This window comes from Natrix helvetica, assembly GCF_964273705.1.
Source record: "Natrix helvetica genome assembly, chromosome: 6".
Lineage (NCBI taxonomy): Eukaryota > Metazoa > Chordata > Lepidosauria > Squamata > Natricidae > Natrix > Natrix helvetica.
Genome location: NC_138553.1, coordinates 82,594,429 through 82,609,275, shown reverse-complemented (window position 1 = coordinate 82,609,275; position 14,847 = coordinate 82,594,429). Strand labels below are relative to the sequence as shown.

At 45.0% G+C, this 14,847-nt stretch overlaps 1 protein-coding gene across 3 annotated transcripts in view; it reads left to right on the top strand.

The window, feature by feature from the left end:
• HGF (hepatocyte growth factor) overlaps positions 1-14,847 on the top strand; it is a 64,987-nt gene that overhangs the window by 29,196 nt on the left and 20,944 nt on the right. For all 3 annotated transcript variants that reach the window (XM_081957544.1, XM_081957545.1, XM_081957543.1), the window contains exons 7-8: positions 2,588-2,706; positions 8,465-8,639. In XM_081957544.1, coding sequence (XP_081813670.1) covers positions 2,588-2,706; positions 8,465-8,639 — 294 coding nt within the window. The remainder of the gene's footprint in view (positions 1-2,587; positions 2,707-8,464; positions 8,640-14,847) is intronic.

Here is a 14,847-nt window from a genome sequence, read left to right as displayed (position 1 = left end):
ACGATGACAACAATAACGGCAATATCCTCGGTGCTCTCCGAGCGTAGATGTTTTTTTGCGCATGTTTCATGACCCATCTAGGTAACGTCGTCAGTTCTAGAAGGGGAGTGGGGCTTGTGGAGAGGAGGAGGAGAACAGGAAGGAGGAAGAGGAAGAGATAGAAGGAGGAAGAGATAGAAGGAGGACTGTGGTGTCTTCGCCACTCTCTGAACTTGGATGTTTTCTTGTGGATGTTTCAAGACCCATCTAGGTAACGTCGTCAGTTCTAGAAGGGGAGTGGGGTTTGTGGAGAGGAGGAGGAGGAGGAAGAGGAGATAGAAGGGGAAGGAGAGGAGGACAATGGCGACAATGACTGTGATGTCCTTGGTGCTCTCTGAATTTGGATATTTTCTTGCAGATGTTTCATGACCCATCTAGGCAGCATCGTCAGTTCTAGAAGGGAGTGGGGCTGTGGAGAGGAGGAGGAGGAAGGAATAGAAGGGGGGAAGAGGAGGAGGAAGGGCAGGAGGAGGACTGTGGTATCCTTGATGCTCTCTGAGCCTAGTTGTTTTCTTGCAGATGTTTCATTAGCCAACTAGCCAACATCATCAATGCTAGCACCATCAGCATTTCTGATACTTACTAGTGTTTATCTGCAAGAAAACAACTGTGCTCAGAGAGCACCAAGGACCCCTCAGGGCAAAGGATTGTTTGCCCTCCACCCCAGGGGCTGAGTAGGGCTGACTTTTAGCAGACTGATTTTTTTTTTAAACCCCACCTCCTATGAAAGCTTTGCTGCCAAACTGCAAAGTCAATAAGTAGAATTTGCCGGATTAGATTAAGGAGGAATAACCTGTGGGAAGAGATTGAGAAAAGAAATATCACCGAGGACAGAGCTGGGCAGGCGAATCTGGGTTGTGTGTTGCCATTGGCCCCTCTTAAGTCTACTGGTGATGTCACTGGGATTTGCAGATGTGGATTAAAACATCTTCTTTGGTTGCTTCAATGTTCTCGGAAAAAAGAATCATAGAGTCATAGGGCTGGAAGGGACCTTGGAGGTCTTCTAGTCAACCCCCTACCCAAGGCAGGAATGCAATACAGAGTAACAGAGTTGGAAGGGACCTTGGAGGTCTTCTAGTCAACCCCCTACCCAAGGCAGGAATACAACACAGAGTAACAGAGTTGGAAGGGACCTTGGAGGTCTTCTAGTCAACCCCCTGTCCAAGGGTGGAATACAACACAGAGTAACAGAGTTGGAAGGGACCTTGGAGGTCTTCTAGTCAACCCCCTACCCAAGGCAGGAATACAACACAGAGTAACAGAGTTGGAAGGGACCTTGGAAGTCTTCTAGTCCAATCCCTTGCTCATGCAAGAGACCCTATACAATTCCAGACAAATGGCTGTCGAATCTCTTAGAAACTTCCAGGGATGGAAGTTTCTAAGACTTCCATAATAAGACCCACAGAATTCCAATCAGAGGAAGCCATCTCCTCCTGGTTTAGTTACAAGGCAAAATAATTTTGCCGAGCCTCATCTCTTAAAAGGAACAGAATTCTTCAGGGTTCAAATGCCGTAAGTTTGAAAAAGAGACCCTTGAACATAAAAATAAATTTGTCAATGCTAAGTTAGGTTTTAACCTTCCTTGGAGGACCACATCTGTAGAAATCCTTAAAGCCCTCCAGTCAATGATAGATGTGTTGCGTCTTCCTTTGAATTTAATCTAACCTTCCCCTGCCAGGAGACTTAGCAATAATAAATTTAAAACCAACAAACAAGGAGTTCTAAATGAATAATGGAAAGCTATTCATATGAGACGCTTACCGTTGTCTTGTAAGTCTACTACCTCTTGAGTTCCTTAACTAGGAAAAGGGAATTGAGAGTAATTAGAAGCAGGGAGCACAAAAAAAGGTGACCCTGACAAGATACAGGCATACAAAGGGAAATTTAATTTTTTCTTGACTTGCTCCCTACAGTGACTGGAAATGAGGGCACGACCTCCAAGTACGCTGGCTCTTAAAAATAGTTGGAAATAGCTTTTGAACCCGGGGCTGTTGAACTAAAGAGTCTCTTTTGTTTGAAGAGTCTGCCATCCCATGAAATGTTTACATTGCTCACGCTTAATTGGGCAAGCAGAAGGAAGCCAATTAAGGCTATTGTGTCAGGAGGGACCCTAATGGGGAGAAATGACCCAATTAGCAGATTGACCTCGCCCTGAGTTGGCCTACCGCCTATCGAAAGAGGTCTTAGTCAAGATAGGATTTCTGCTGAGAGATCTCTTCGTGACCGTAAACCTCCTGTCTCCCTGGTCATTCAGTAGCTCACGTAATTGGAACTTTCTATGGGTTGGAGTCATTGGGGGGGATATATCTATTCCTCTTTGGGTTGGGGGTCATTGGGGAATGTATCTACTCTGGGTTGGGGGTAATTGGGGAGAACGTATCTACTTTGGGTTGGGAATCTTGGGATATATCTATTCCTCTTTGTGTTGTGGTCATTGGGGAATGTATCTACTCTGGGTTGGGGGTCATTGGGGGGGAATGTATCTTGCATCTGCTTGTCTTCTCCTGGCAGCTGTCCCAGTTAACCTGCTTGTTGGTGTGGTTCTCAGATACCCCGACAAAGGCTTTGATGACAACTATTGCCGCAATCCGGATGGTAAACCAAGGCCATGGTGTTACACCCTTGACCCAAGCACCCCCTGGGAGTTTTGCTCAATTAAAACATGCGGTGAGTTTAACATCAGCCCACTTTCTTGAAAGAGTTTTTCTTTTCTTTTCCAACGTCCAGATGTCAACCATCTCCTTGGGTACCCCCAACTTGAGTGAAGTCATCTGCTCAAGGAACTTGTCAGATGCCCCTCCCCCCGGATCCCCCCCCCCCGAGGTCAAACACAACCCTGATGCAGCCCTCAATGAAATTGAGTTTGACACCCCTGGCACAGAGCCTCCTGCTTGAGCAGGGGTGGCTGGACTAGAAGACCTCCAAGGCCCCTTCCCACTCTTGTTATTTGGTTAAAATAGAACAAACCAGTATGCCGGGTCCCTGATTTGGCTTTGCATCTGTCCTGCAAGTGCTGAATTTTCCCATCCCGTCTATCAACAAGTTATGGAAGTAGCAAAAAAACATTCTGAAAAGCAATTGTTACATGCCTTGTCTAGCAGGTGTTATTTTTATGCTAGCCGTTAACATGTAAAGCGAAGTTGGAAGACTTCTCTTGGGAATACAAACATCTGTTGCCTTTACAAGATGTCTAGATACGATGTGTAACTTCTAAACGATAACCGATCAAACTAAAAGCCATTTTTAATGCGATACATATGAGTTTTAGCATGTGTTTTTATACAGCAATCCTGCCATTACCTGCATGTTCCCCCCCCCCTCTTTTAATGTTATTTCCTTATGCAGCTATAAGAGTCCTTGTGAATAGATTGTGAACAATCTATTATAAAGATTATATCTATTTCTATAGTACAATCTATTATAATACAATCTACTTATATAATGCAATCTATTATAAATAGGGAAGCAGTGGCTCAGGGGCTAAGATGCTGAGTTTGTCGATCAGAAAGGTTGGCAGCTCAGCGGTTTGAATCCCTAGCACCGTATAACAGAAGGAGCTCCCGTTCCTTGTCCCAGCTTCTGCCAACCTAGCAGTTTGAAAGCACGTAAAAAATTCAAGTAGAAAAACAGGGACCACCTTTGGTGGGAAGGGAAAAGCGTTCTGTGCGCCTTTGGTGTTGAGCCATGCCATAACCATGGAGGCGTCTTTGGACAGCGCTGGCTCTGTGGCTTTGAAATAGAGATGAGCACCTCCCCCTAGAGTGGGGAACGACTAGAACATATGTGCGAGGGGAACTTTTATCTTTACATGATAGAAAGCTGATAGATAGATGATAGACGGATTATACATAGGTGATGATAGATAGATAGATGATAGATAGATAGATAGATAGATAGATAGATAGATAGACAGACAGACAGACAGACAGACAGACAGACAGACAGACAGACAGACAGACAGAGACAAATGTAGGTAGACAGACAGATGAGAGAGTGAGAGAGTGAGAGAGTGAGAGAGAGATAATGGGTGTTAGATAGATAGATAGATAGATAGATAGATAGATAGATAGATAGATGATAGATAGATAGATAGATAGATAGATAGATAGATAGATGATAGATAGATAGATAGATAGATAGATAGATAGATAGATAGATAGACAGACAGACAGACAGACAGACAGACAGACAGACATAGGTAGATAGGTAGGTAGATATACAGGTGAGAGAGTGAGAGAGTGAGAGTGAAAGAGAGATAATGCGTGATAGATAGATAGATAGATAGATAGACAGACAGACAGATAGATAGACAAAAAAATAGATAGACAGACAGACAGATGCCACTGAAGTGAGAGCTCATTCATGAATTCATCAGTCAAGCAGACAGAAGCATGTCTGTCTAGCAGCTGCCTGCGAAATGTGAAATTGGAGGCCTACCTGCATTTACAACGTTGTTTTCCATTACACAACCTGGAATGACAATTCTTATTTCAATCCCCCCCGCCCCCCAGTGAGTCATATCCAGAATAGAACAATCAAATTTCCATCATTGGAATTGTCAAGTTCCTGTCCAATTACACCCCCGGAGTTTCTGTTTATTGTAAGAGAAATGCCGATCGAATCTCTGGTTCCAGAAAATAAATAATGAATTCAATAAATAAAAAATCAGGATTCAGGTAGCTGCTTTTCCTCTCTAACAAGCCTTATTAAAAGGCAGAATCTTTCATAAGCCTCAGCAGCTCAACTTCTCAGATGCGTAGAGTTGCCGGGGCCAAGGTAGGATTTAAATTGGACTACGGGGAGGGAAGAGAGGGGAAGGGGATCGAGAGATTGCTGAACTGCATAGATCAAAACTCTTCAGGCCAACTCAGAAGGTCTCAACCAACCCAAGGGGCTTTGAACACAGCGCAATTGCTAATTGATAAGGTGGTTGTAACCTGTGTTGGATGTAACTTGCCTTGACCCCTTTCAGTCTCTCTTTTTCCTCTCCATCACACACCAGCTGCAATCTAGTCACTCTGCGAATCTGATGCAGCTCACATACATTCTTGGTTTTTAATGACATGAGTTAGTCAGAAAAGATGCTAGCAGATTCTTGATAGGAATAACACTTAGACTTAGATACGGCTTCACAGTGTTTTCCACCCCCCTCTAAGTGGTTTGCAGAGTCAGCATCTTGCTGAGGAAGGAGGAGGAGGAGGAGAGGAAGAGGAAGGAGGAGAGGAAGGAGGAGAAGGAGAAGAAGGAGAGGAAGGAACTGGAGAAGAGAAAAGGGAAGAAGGGGAGGAAGGAGGAGGAGAAGAGGAAGGAAGAAAGGAAGTAGGAGGAAAAGAGGAAGAAGAAGGAGGAGAGGAAAGAGGAGGAGGAGGAGAAGAGGAAGGCGATGGAGAAGAAGGAGAGGGAGGAGGAGGAGAAGGAAAGGGGGAAGGAGAAGAGGAAGGAGGGGAAGGAGAAGAAGGAGAGGGAGGAGGAGGAGGTGGAGGAGAAGAGGAAGGAGGAGACAAAGGAGGAGCAGAAGAGGAAGAGGAAGGAGAGGAAGGAGGAGAAGGAGAAGAGGATGGAGAGAAAGGAGGAGGAGAAGGAGAAACATTTAAAACTCCAAAACCCCAGATCTCACCTAACAGTATGTTGATCTTGTAAACTCTTGAGAATCAAGGTGGAATTACTTCTTTTTAATCTTCCTGTTGCAGACAGTTGGGAATTCAGCAGCTTTAAGCACACCGATCACTCTTGACCATTAACTCTCCTTAGGAAATGAGGCTGAACAATCTTGGCAGGGAATTATGCAAAACCACCGTGATAAAGCATTTATATGCATTTGGGGAAAGATAAAAAGTGAGCCTCGTGAAAGCCTCGATATGCTGCAAAGCGACTTGATACATGTGAGGGGAACTTCCTTAAAATAGCTACAGGAGCATGTCATCCTTCTCTGCAGCAAGATTTGGGGTTTTTATTGACCGTTTCCCCCCATTGACGGCTGTGTCTTCCTCCTTTTATATAACCACATCAACACTAGTGTAGTCCCAGTGCAACGTATATTGTCGTCACCGCAATATACAAAAGACGTTGAGACTTTGGAAAGAGGGCAGAGAAGAGCAACAAGAATGATTAGGGGCAGTGGTGGACTGCACTTATTTTTACCACCGGTTCGCCCCATGCACACACACTTGCTTCGCATGCTCGCTTCACAACAGTGGTGGGTTCTGGGCGGTATGGTCCAGTACAGGCGTATCGGTGGCAGCAGCGGCCACTGTACTGGAACGGTGGCTTGTTGGTCCCACCCGCCTGCCTGCGTTCCTTACTGCTTTTCAAGGGAAACAGGCCAGCTGGGGTGTCGCAGGACAGTGGCATGCGCAGCGCATGTGCCCAAGATGAATGCCTGGCCCCGCCACAGCGTACCGGTTGCAACGGGAAAGCCACCTCTGCTTCACACACGCCTTCCGTGCATGCCCCCAGCCTCAGAAACATGGCTCAATAGGATGGCACAGCACTGGGGTGGGTGGACAGGCCCACCGCGTTCTTCGCTACCGGTTCACCTGAACCAGCCCGAACCAGCTGAATAATCCCTCTGATTAGGGGAATGGAGGATAAAACATATGAAGAACGGTTGCAGGAATTGGGTATGTCTAGTCTAGTGAAAAGAAGGACTAGGAGTGACATGATAGCAGCCTTCCAATATTTGAGGGGCTGCCACAAAGAAGAGGGAGTTAACCAGAGGTAGGTTGCTACCGGTTCACATCATTAATAGAAATTGGGACTGGGTTGCCGAACCGGTAGGGACTGCAAGCTGGCCACGCCCCCGAACTGGTTCTCCGGTCGCTGCTGACGCTGCCGGCTTGGTTTTTAATCAGTTTTTCATGTTCTGTGCAAGCACATAACAATTTACACTCAACTGTGCATATGTGCGCAGCGCACAGGAAGCAAACCAGCACCCTGGAGTTAACCTATTCTCCAAAGGACTTGAAGGCAGAACAAGAAACTGTAGCATGTTTTCTGCTTTTTCCTTATTTTCAACTACTGCATTCTTACTATATATTATTAAGGCTTGTTCTGATATTTATATATGCAGAGCCTTCGGTTCTATCAATCTTTTAAATGATCAGTGACGTTTCAGTCGTGAGAAACTTCAGCTCAGACCTATTTGATGAATGCTTCCCTCTCTCCAACTCTCATTTTTAAGGGTCCCATGATAAACCTTCTCTGCAGAATGCTCCCCAAAAGACCTTCACTCCCAGAAATTGGCTGCTTCTTCCAAAGATAATGCTCTGCATTATCTTATATTATCTAATATTTTTGATATCCGATCTTGCAGAAGCTGGGCCGTACTTCCACGTGCATAAACATTAGCTTCATCACTCTTTCGGAATATTAATTTCAAGGAGTTCTTGGATTAGTTATTTCCATACGACACAGATCCAAGTTTGGCAGTTGCTCAAACATGAATTCAGGACTTTAATTTTGCACAGTATATTTCTTTGAATTCAAAGGAGAGAAATACATTTAGTATAGCGGTCACCAACTGGTGGTCCACGAGAAAATTTTGGTGGTCCACAGAAAAATGATTTGCATTTTTTAATATTGCACTAAATCAGGGGTCCTCAAACTATGGTCCCTGGGACAGATACATTCAATGAAGATTTGTGTTGCTGCAGAGAGTCTCCCCCTTCGGGGTCTTTTTGTGTGGGTCGGAGGGGGGAAGAAATTCTGACTTGGGGTCTGCTTCGGCCTCTTGGTGGGGGGCTTTGGGCGAAGGCTGGAGGGAAGTGGTGAACAGCCAGAGAGCCTCATTCCAGTGGGACTGCATCATGGCCTGGAACTGGTTGACCCTCTCAGACCGCTGAGCCTGCAGGCACCGGTACCTGGCCTTGCACTCCCACAGGTCTTCCCTCTGCTTGGAAAGCCTATGCTCCTAGTCCTCAGTGAGGTGCTTCTGCTGTTCCTCCTTCTCAGTCTGATCCAATTTGAACTGAGCCAGCTGTTTTGCCCCACTCTTTCTCATGGTGGCTGCTTAGCTCTGACAACTTCCTGTTGGGGCCCTAAGGAGCCCGGGTGGGCAGGTGAATTAAATTTGTATCACCAGAATTGCAAGAATGAGGGAAAGTTCTAAGTGATCTTCTCTTTGCATCCAGTTAGCCATCAGAAAGAAACAATCATTTTCTTTTAATGACCCCCATATTCCCTTGCGTGGTGGACCCTGGGCAATTGAATGGAGCTAGCAGGGAGTTTGCTGGCCAGATGCCCTTCCTGTCACCACTGCTGAGATCTTTTTTCAGCAGATACATTCTCACTGTGCCCAGAGAGAGAAATCTCTGCCTCAACCGAGGATCGAACTCACAGCCTTCTGATTGTGAGGCGAGAGCTCCCCCTGTTGGCCAGCACACCACTCACCAGAAAGAAACAATCATTGTCCTATTTCTTTTTCTAGCTCAGAATGTGGTGCGCAGCTCCTCTGCCGTTATTGAAACAACCGAGTGCATACAAGGGCAAGGAGAAGGCTACAGGGGCATCGCGAATACCATCTGGAGTGGGATTGAATGCCAACGCTGGGACTCTCAGGTGCCTCACCAACATAACTTCACGCGGGAGAACTTTAAGTGCAAGTGAGTAGCGCAACTTGGATAAGAGTGATTGACCCCAGCGTGGAGAACGAGTGTTAAGGTTTCTAACTCAAGGGCAGAAATTTAATGCTATTATGTCTTTGGGAATTCTCTGCCAAAAACACTTCTTTGACAAGTTGGCAAATGGAGCACAGGGGCTCACGAGGTTAGAACGCATGGCTGCTGATCCGGCTCATGTTCGAAACCCGTTGCTGTTGTGAAGTGGGGTGAGCTCCCATCACACGCTCCAGCTCCTGCTAACCCAGCGGTTTGAAAGCGGGCAACCGCGAGTAGATTTATGGGCACTACTTCAATGGGTAACTTCATGGGGATGTCAAATGAGCCCCCTACTGGGCAACTTCCAGGCAACAGCGATATCACCGACAAATCCTTTTTGCCACCTTGGTGAGGTGTGGTTGTTGAGTGACATGGGAATAAAAACCCAGATTGATGTTGTGATGTAGGAGACAAATTCTGTCCAGGTGTTGTGTCTGCTTTGGGCCTGATCCCCAGCCGTTTCTTGTGTAGTGTTCTAACATTATGGAGGTGTTGATCAATCCAATTTGCAATCTTTGTGGGTTATTTGGGGTAGAGCAATGATATTGGCAGAAGTACGTTGTATTCTTTGAATCGATGTCTGACAGGTTCCTGGAGCAGATGACTCCTTGTGGTATGTCTTGTAAATGGCAACAAAACTCCCTATTTACGACCATGCAATCCCTTAATTTGGGGTTAGAGTGGGGCGACGATGGGTTGGAGCTGAGCATTTGCTGTCCGGATGCCCTTCTTGACACCTACATGGAGTTCGCAGCAGATATTTTTTTTTCTTTGCGCCCTGGGAGAGAAACGTCTGTTGCTAGCTGGGATTGAACTCTCAACCTTCCGAGTGGGAGCCAAGCATCTTCACCACTAGGCAACCATGCCGCTCTGTCTTGGAAGTGGCAATATGGTGACCGTATGTATGTGCAGAAATTTGGACCAGCATGCACACAGTTGACTCCAGCTGGGAGAGCTGTTACACAAGAGGAAGAAACACATTCTTTTTTCTGATCTTGGACACTTCTTCTCCATCTTTCCGTATTTTGGGAGAAGCTGCAGCTTTGCCTTCCCCCATCACTGGCTGCTTAGTGGACCTGAACAAACCCTCATTCTGTCACACCTGTTCACCTGTAGATAAGTCAGGTGAAACGGTGCCAGCCCCACCGTCAATTCTTCCCCTCCTGATTAGGATTGCTACTACTCTAGAAGATCTTGTTGTATGGAACCAGGATCTTCTGCAGCTCTTCATTCTTCGTTGCTTAAATCAATTGGCTGGTTCTTGTGAAAGGATTCACTCTCCATATCTTCGATCTTCAGCAGGACATCACAGTGGCCAGAGTCCTGCTTGACGGTAAGTGAGGCTTAATGTGTTGTGACTTTGTGAAAATGTGCTTCTTTGGCAAAGTAGACAGGCAATGTTATTTTTAACCAGTAGAAGACAGGGTTGAAATGAGAGGTCCTTGGTGCTCTGTCAGCTTGGTTGTTGACTTGCAGACATTTCATTACCCAACTAGGTAATAACATCAGTTATTAATAGTAATAACTTGATCCCTGTTTATATAGTATATGGTAGCTCTGAGCTTCGTTGTTTTCCTACAAACATCTCATCCAACAGATGATGATGTTACTCAGTTGGTGTTCTGACTTAGGCTTCCCAAGATCAAGAAGCAGACTCCTCACCCCGATAAAACCTCTTTTAAAGAGAATTCCTCTCCAGCAAAGTCCTGGCCAACAGTCTTCCAAGAGATTTCAGGCTTGGAGAGCTGCCAGGATGATATCTTCCAAACGCCAAGCTGTAGCAGCAATTACTCAGCAAGAAGTCAGGAACAGATCTTCACCCTAATGAATTGAAGTCATTGTCTCCTGCAAACTCCACTCCCCTGTCGCTCCTCTTTTATTTCCTCTGGGGGGGGGTGCATTCACCATCAACCTGTGGCTTTACTCCCTAGTCAACCCCTGTTCCTTAACCGTTCCCTTCTCCTGGCAGCTCTGCACATGAGCACACTGGGAACAGGCTCCATCTGTTCTTCTGCCTCACTGATGTCTGACTCCGAAGGCAGCTGATAATTGTCGGACGGCCCTGGCCCCCTCTCTGCCTCTGACACAGAGCCCTCATCAGAGCCTTCCCCAAGCTCCAGGACTGGCCCATGTCCCTCCCCAACCTCCTCACTGTCTGAGTCTGCTACCAACTCCGCTGGCCACTGGCGATGGTCATGAAATGTCTTCAAGAAATCAACCAAGCACACAGGGCATTGAGGATCCCAATGGAAGGGGAGGAGCAGGAGGACAACTATGGGGTCCTTGGTGCTCTCTAAGCTTGGTGGTTTTCTTGAAGACGTTTCATGGACCAGCTAGGGAACATCATCAGTGGTAGAAGAGAGTGGGGTTTGTGTGAGAGACGAGGATGAAGATTGTGAGGTCCTTGATGCTCTCTGAGCTTGATGGTTTTCCTGCAGACTTTTGATAACCTAACTAGGCAACATCATCAACATGCTAGCCATTTCTAGTAGTTTTAATTTTCACATAATCGGGGAAATTTAGCTGAGAGTTATTGTGTTTTTGTTTTGTTTTTCCAGGATGCCCAATTTTACATTGTGCCATTTGTCTACATCCCCAGTGAAGATCTTGGGCCACAATGGCCACAATCTGACTTTTGAATCTTCTCATCCTTCCATGGAACATGATGTCCCGATGCTACTCCATTTGCAGACCTCGTTACCAATTTCCAACTGGACTGATTACAGTGGAATTAGCGGCAATTGTGAAATAAAAAAGCCACTCTTCTGGATGGGAGAGATATGAAAAGATTTTTGGGTATCCCACAACGCTTTAATCAAGGGGAGAGATGTTACCGACATCTGGGGATCTTTATCCATTCTTTGAAATGAAAGATTCATGAGAATTTACACGCTGTTGAAGATGGAAATGGAAGCAACTTCCAGTTGGAATTTTGGAGACAAGGTTATTTGAGGTGGAATCAAGAGTGGCTGGGAGGATCTACTGCCTGTTTCTAGACTTTTGTATGTTTATAAAAAAAAAGGGGGGGGGGATGCAGTGACTCAGTGGCTAAGATGCTGAGCTTGTCAATCAGAAAGGTCGGCAGTTTGGCTCGAATCCCTAGCGCTGCGTAACGGAATGAGCTCCTGTTATTTGTCCCAGCTTCTGCCAACCTAGCAGTTCGAAGGCATGTAAAACATGCAAATAGAAAAATAGGGACCACCTTTGGTGGGAAGGAAACAGCGTTCCATACGCCTTCGCATTGAGTCATGCCGGCCACGTGACCACGGAGACGTCTTCGGACAGCGCTGGCTCTTTGGCTTTGAAACGGAGATGAGCACCGCCCCCTAGAGTCAGGAACGACTAGACAGAGGAACCTTTATTTTTACGTTAAATAAAAAAAATAGCTGCAAGGGTAGTATTATGTCTGCTGTGTATCCTCATTCAAAGAAAGCTAAGAGTTTGATTAAAAGCTGTCCTGTTTGTTTGTTTTTAATGGATGGCATGTACCATTTTTGGGTGGGCTTTGTCTAGTTTTTTTGTATCTTGAATATATTCATTTTTGGTTAATTATGCTCCTTTCTTACCTTCTCAGTGCTCAGTGTTGCAAACTTTGTTTCTTACTCTTCTATGTCAGAAGGCTTAAAAAAACAGAGATCAATTCATCTCATTGATTTTGCAGCCCCTCTGTAGGGCCACTGTTCTCTTTAAAAAAAAAACATAGCTGGAAGTCTATTTGCAATTATCTTCACTTCCACCAGCTCAGTAATCCTGAGAACAGGAAGACACCACTTTAGATCCAACAACAATAGTAAAAATGACTTCATCCCACACTAAAAGAAAATAGAAAGAAAATTACCACTCGAAATGTGACAAGTTAATAAGAACAGTAATTCTTCTTCTTCTTCTTCTTCTTCTTCTTCTTCTTCTTCTTCTTCTTCTTCTTCTTCTTCTTCTTCTTCTTCTTCTTCTTCTTCTTCTTCTTCTTCTCCTCCTCCTCCTCCTCCTCCTCCTCCTCCTCCTCCTCCTCCTCCTCCTCCTCCTCCTCCTCCTCCTCCTCCTCCTCCTCCTCCTCCTCCTCCTCCTCTTTTATCATTTTGGATGTTAAGAGAGAGGCAAAATTCTGGCTTGTACAAATAATACAGTATTTACTATAAACTTTTATTCTACTGTCCCGGAACTCAGAATTTGTGAATCGGTTCCAAAGGTATTTTGTGCAAGTTTTCAAAACTTAGAACTGTGAAATACAATTGTTTAAAAAAAAATACCCAGGACAAGCGATAAAACTCAATCAACCTTGACTGATCCTAAGAAAATGAAACCTGGTCAGACCTGGTTAATACTTGAATGAAGGACCACCATGAGGAAAATTTCTGAATTATAGGGTAGGATTTTGTTTTTTTAAAAAAAGTACAAAATCGGTTGCCAAGAAAACATCATAAGTCAGCAGGAGTTCAGATTGGTTTGAGGGAGTGGAGGTGGAGACTTTCTTAGAAAGTTAAAAATCCAGATTTCAGATTGATGACGTTTGTACATCATCATTATTATTATTATTATTATTTCTCCTTTTCCTTCTCCTTCTCCTTCTCTGTCTCTTTCTTCTTCTTCCTCTTCTTCTTCCTCTTCTTCCTCTTCTTCCTCTTCCTCTTCCTCCTCCTCCTCCTCCTCCTCCTCCTCCTCCTCCTCCTCCTCCTCCTCCTCCTCCTCTTCTTCTTCTCTTCCTCCTCCTCTCCTCCCCCTCCTCCCCTCCTCCTCCTCCTCCTCCTCCTCCTCCTCCTCCTCCTCCTCCTCCTCCTCCTCCTCCTCCTCCTCCTCCTCCTCCTCCTCCTCCTCCTCCTCCTCCTCCTAGCCAGGAATAAAACCAGGAGTTAGAGCCTTGTGTCACAAAATTTGATCCCTTCCACCGGGGATCTGTTCTGCTCAGTTAATTCCATGCATTTCTGTAGACCTTACTTTCAGATTAAATATGCAAAGCAAACCAGGATATGTAAGTCTTCATTGCAGACTCCTGGACTTTTACTCTGAACACTTGTCCTGCTTCAATCAATCATGAAGGGCTAAAGTGAGCCATTTCAAGAGTTCAGCCAAGTATGTGTAACGCTTTGCCTTCAAGAAAAGCATATACAAACTCGAGAGCCGTTCTCCTCCTCGTCGTAGTAAGCCAAATTTCATAAATTGTACTTATTAGTTTGGGTCTATCCCCTATAAATCCTTTTTCTTCCATGTGCGAGGGGAACCTTTACCTTTATATAGTATAACCAAAGTTTTTTGCCCATACTATCATTCTTTCTTTTACTTCTTCATCGTATTTCATATTTGTATTTTTCCAGAGGTCGATACTTTTTAATAAAAGCAGAGAGTTTGTTTTAAGGAGATTTCCCCGAAGATTAGATACTTGGGGACCATACGGATAAAATTTCTGGAGGCATATATTCTGTACAGTAGGGTCCAGTTTCCTAATTAAATTAGTGAAAACCACTCGGAGGCTGGTTATATAATTCAAACATCAATTCAGAACAATAGGCGGGAGCTTATTTTGGTAGGGTAAGCCTGACAGCTGGCGTTAATCATCATTTTCAAATGTGGTTGAAGTTTGCAGGGAAGCTTTTGCAATAGGCCAAAAATTAGTGTAACGTCAGTTCTTAAGCTGCTGCTATTCTAGCCTCCATTTCTAGTGTTGGTTATCTTGAAAACATATGTAGGCATACTATGAATGAAGGGAAATATATGTGTTCCAGGATTATGTTGATTCCAATATGGCTCGGTCACTGGGACCGGAGGTTTAGTCTTCTGAGCTTTCGGATTCATGCTGGAGGCCATCCTCAGAAAACATCTGTACACTAGAATATGTGCCTTGGGCTATTCTGCGCGTCGTATTGGTCTGGTGCCTTCCTCTTGGTTGTCTGGTGTGTTGATGGCTGGCGATTGGCTGCTGCTGTTGTTGTTTCCTTGGGATGCCAAGTCCTCATGTCTTAAGTATCGGATAAGTTGGTAGTAAATCAGCACTCCGGTTGACTAAAAAAGGGCCCTATTTCCCAGGTTTCAATCATTTCCTTGGCTATTTTTGTACTTGCTCAGCCGACAATCTTAGTAGCTGTGAAAGTGAATGTATGTCCTTGTTCATTGCAATGTGACGCTACCAATGAGTTTGGCTCTCCATATATAAAGCCAGTCC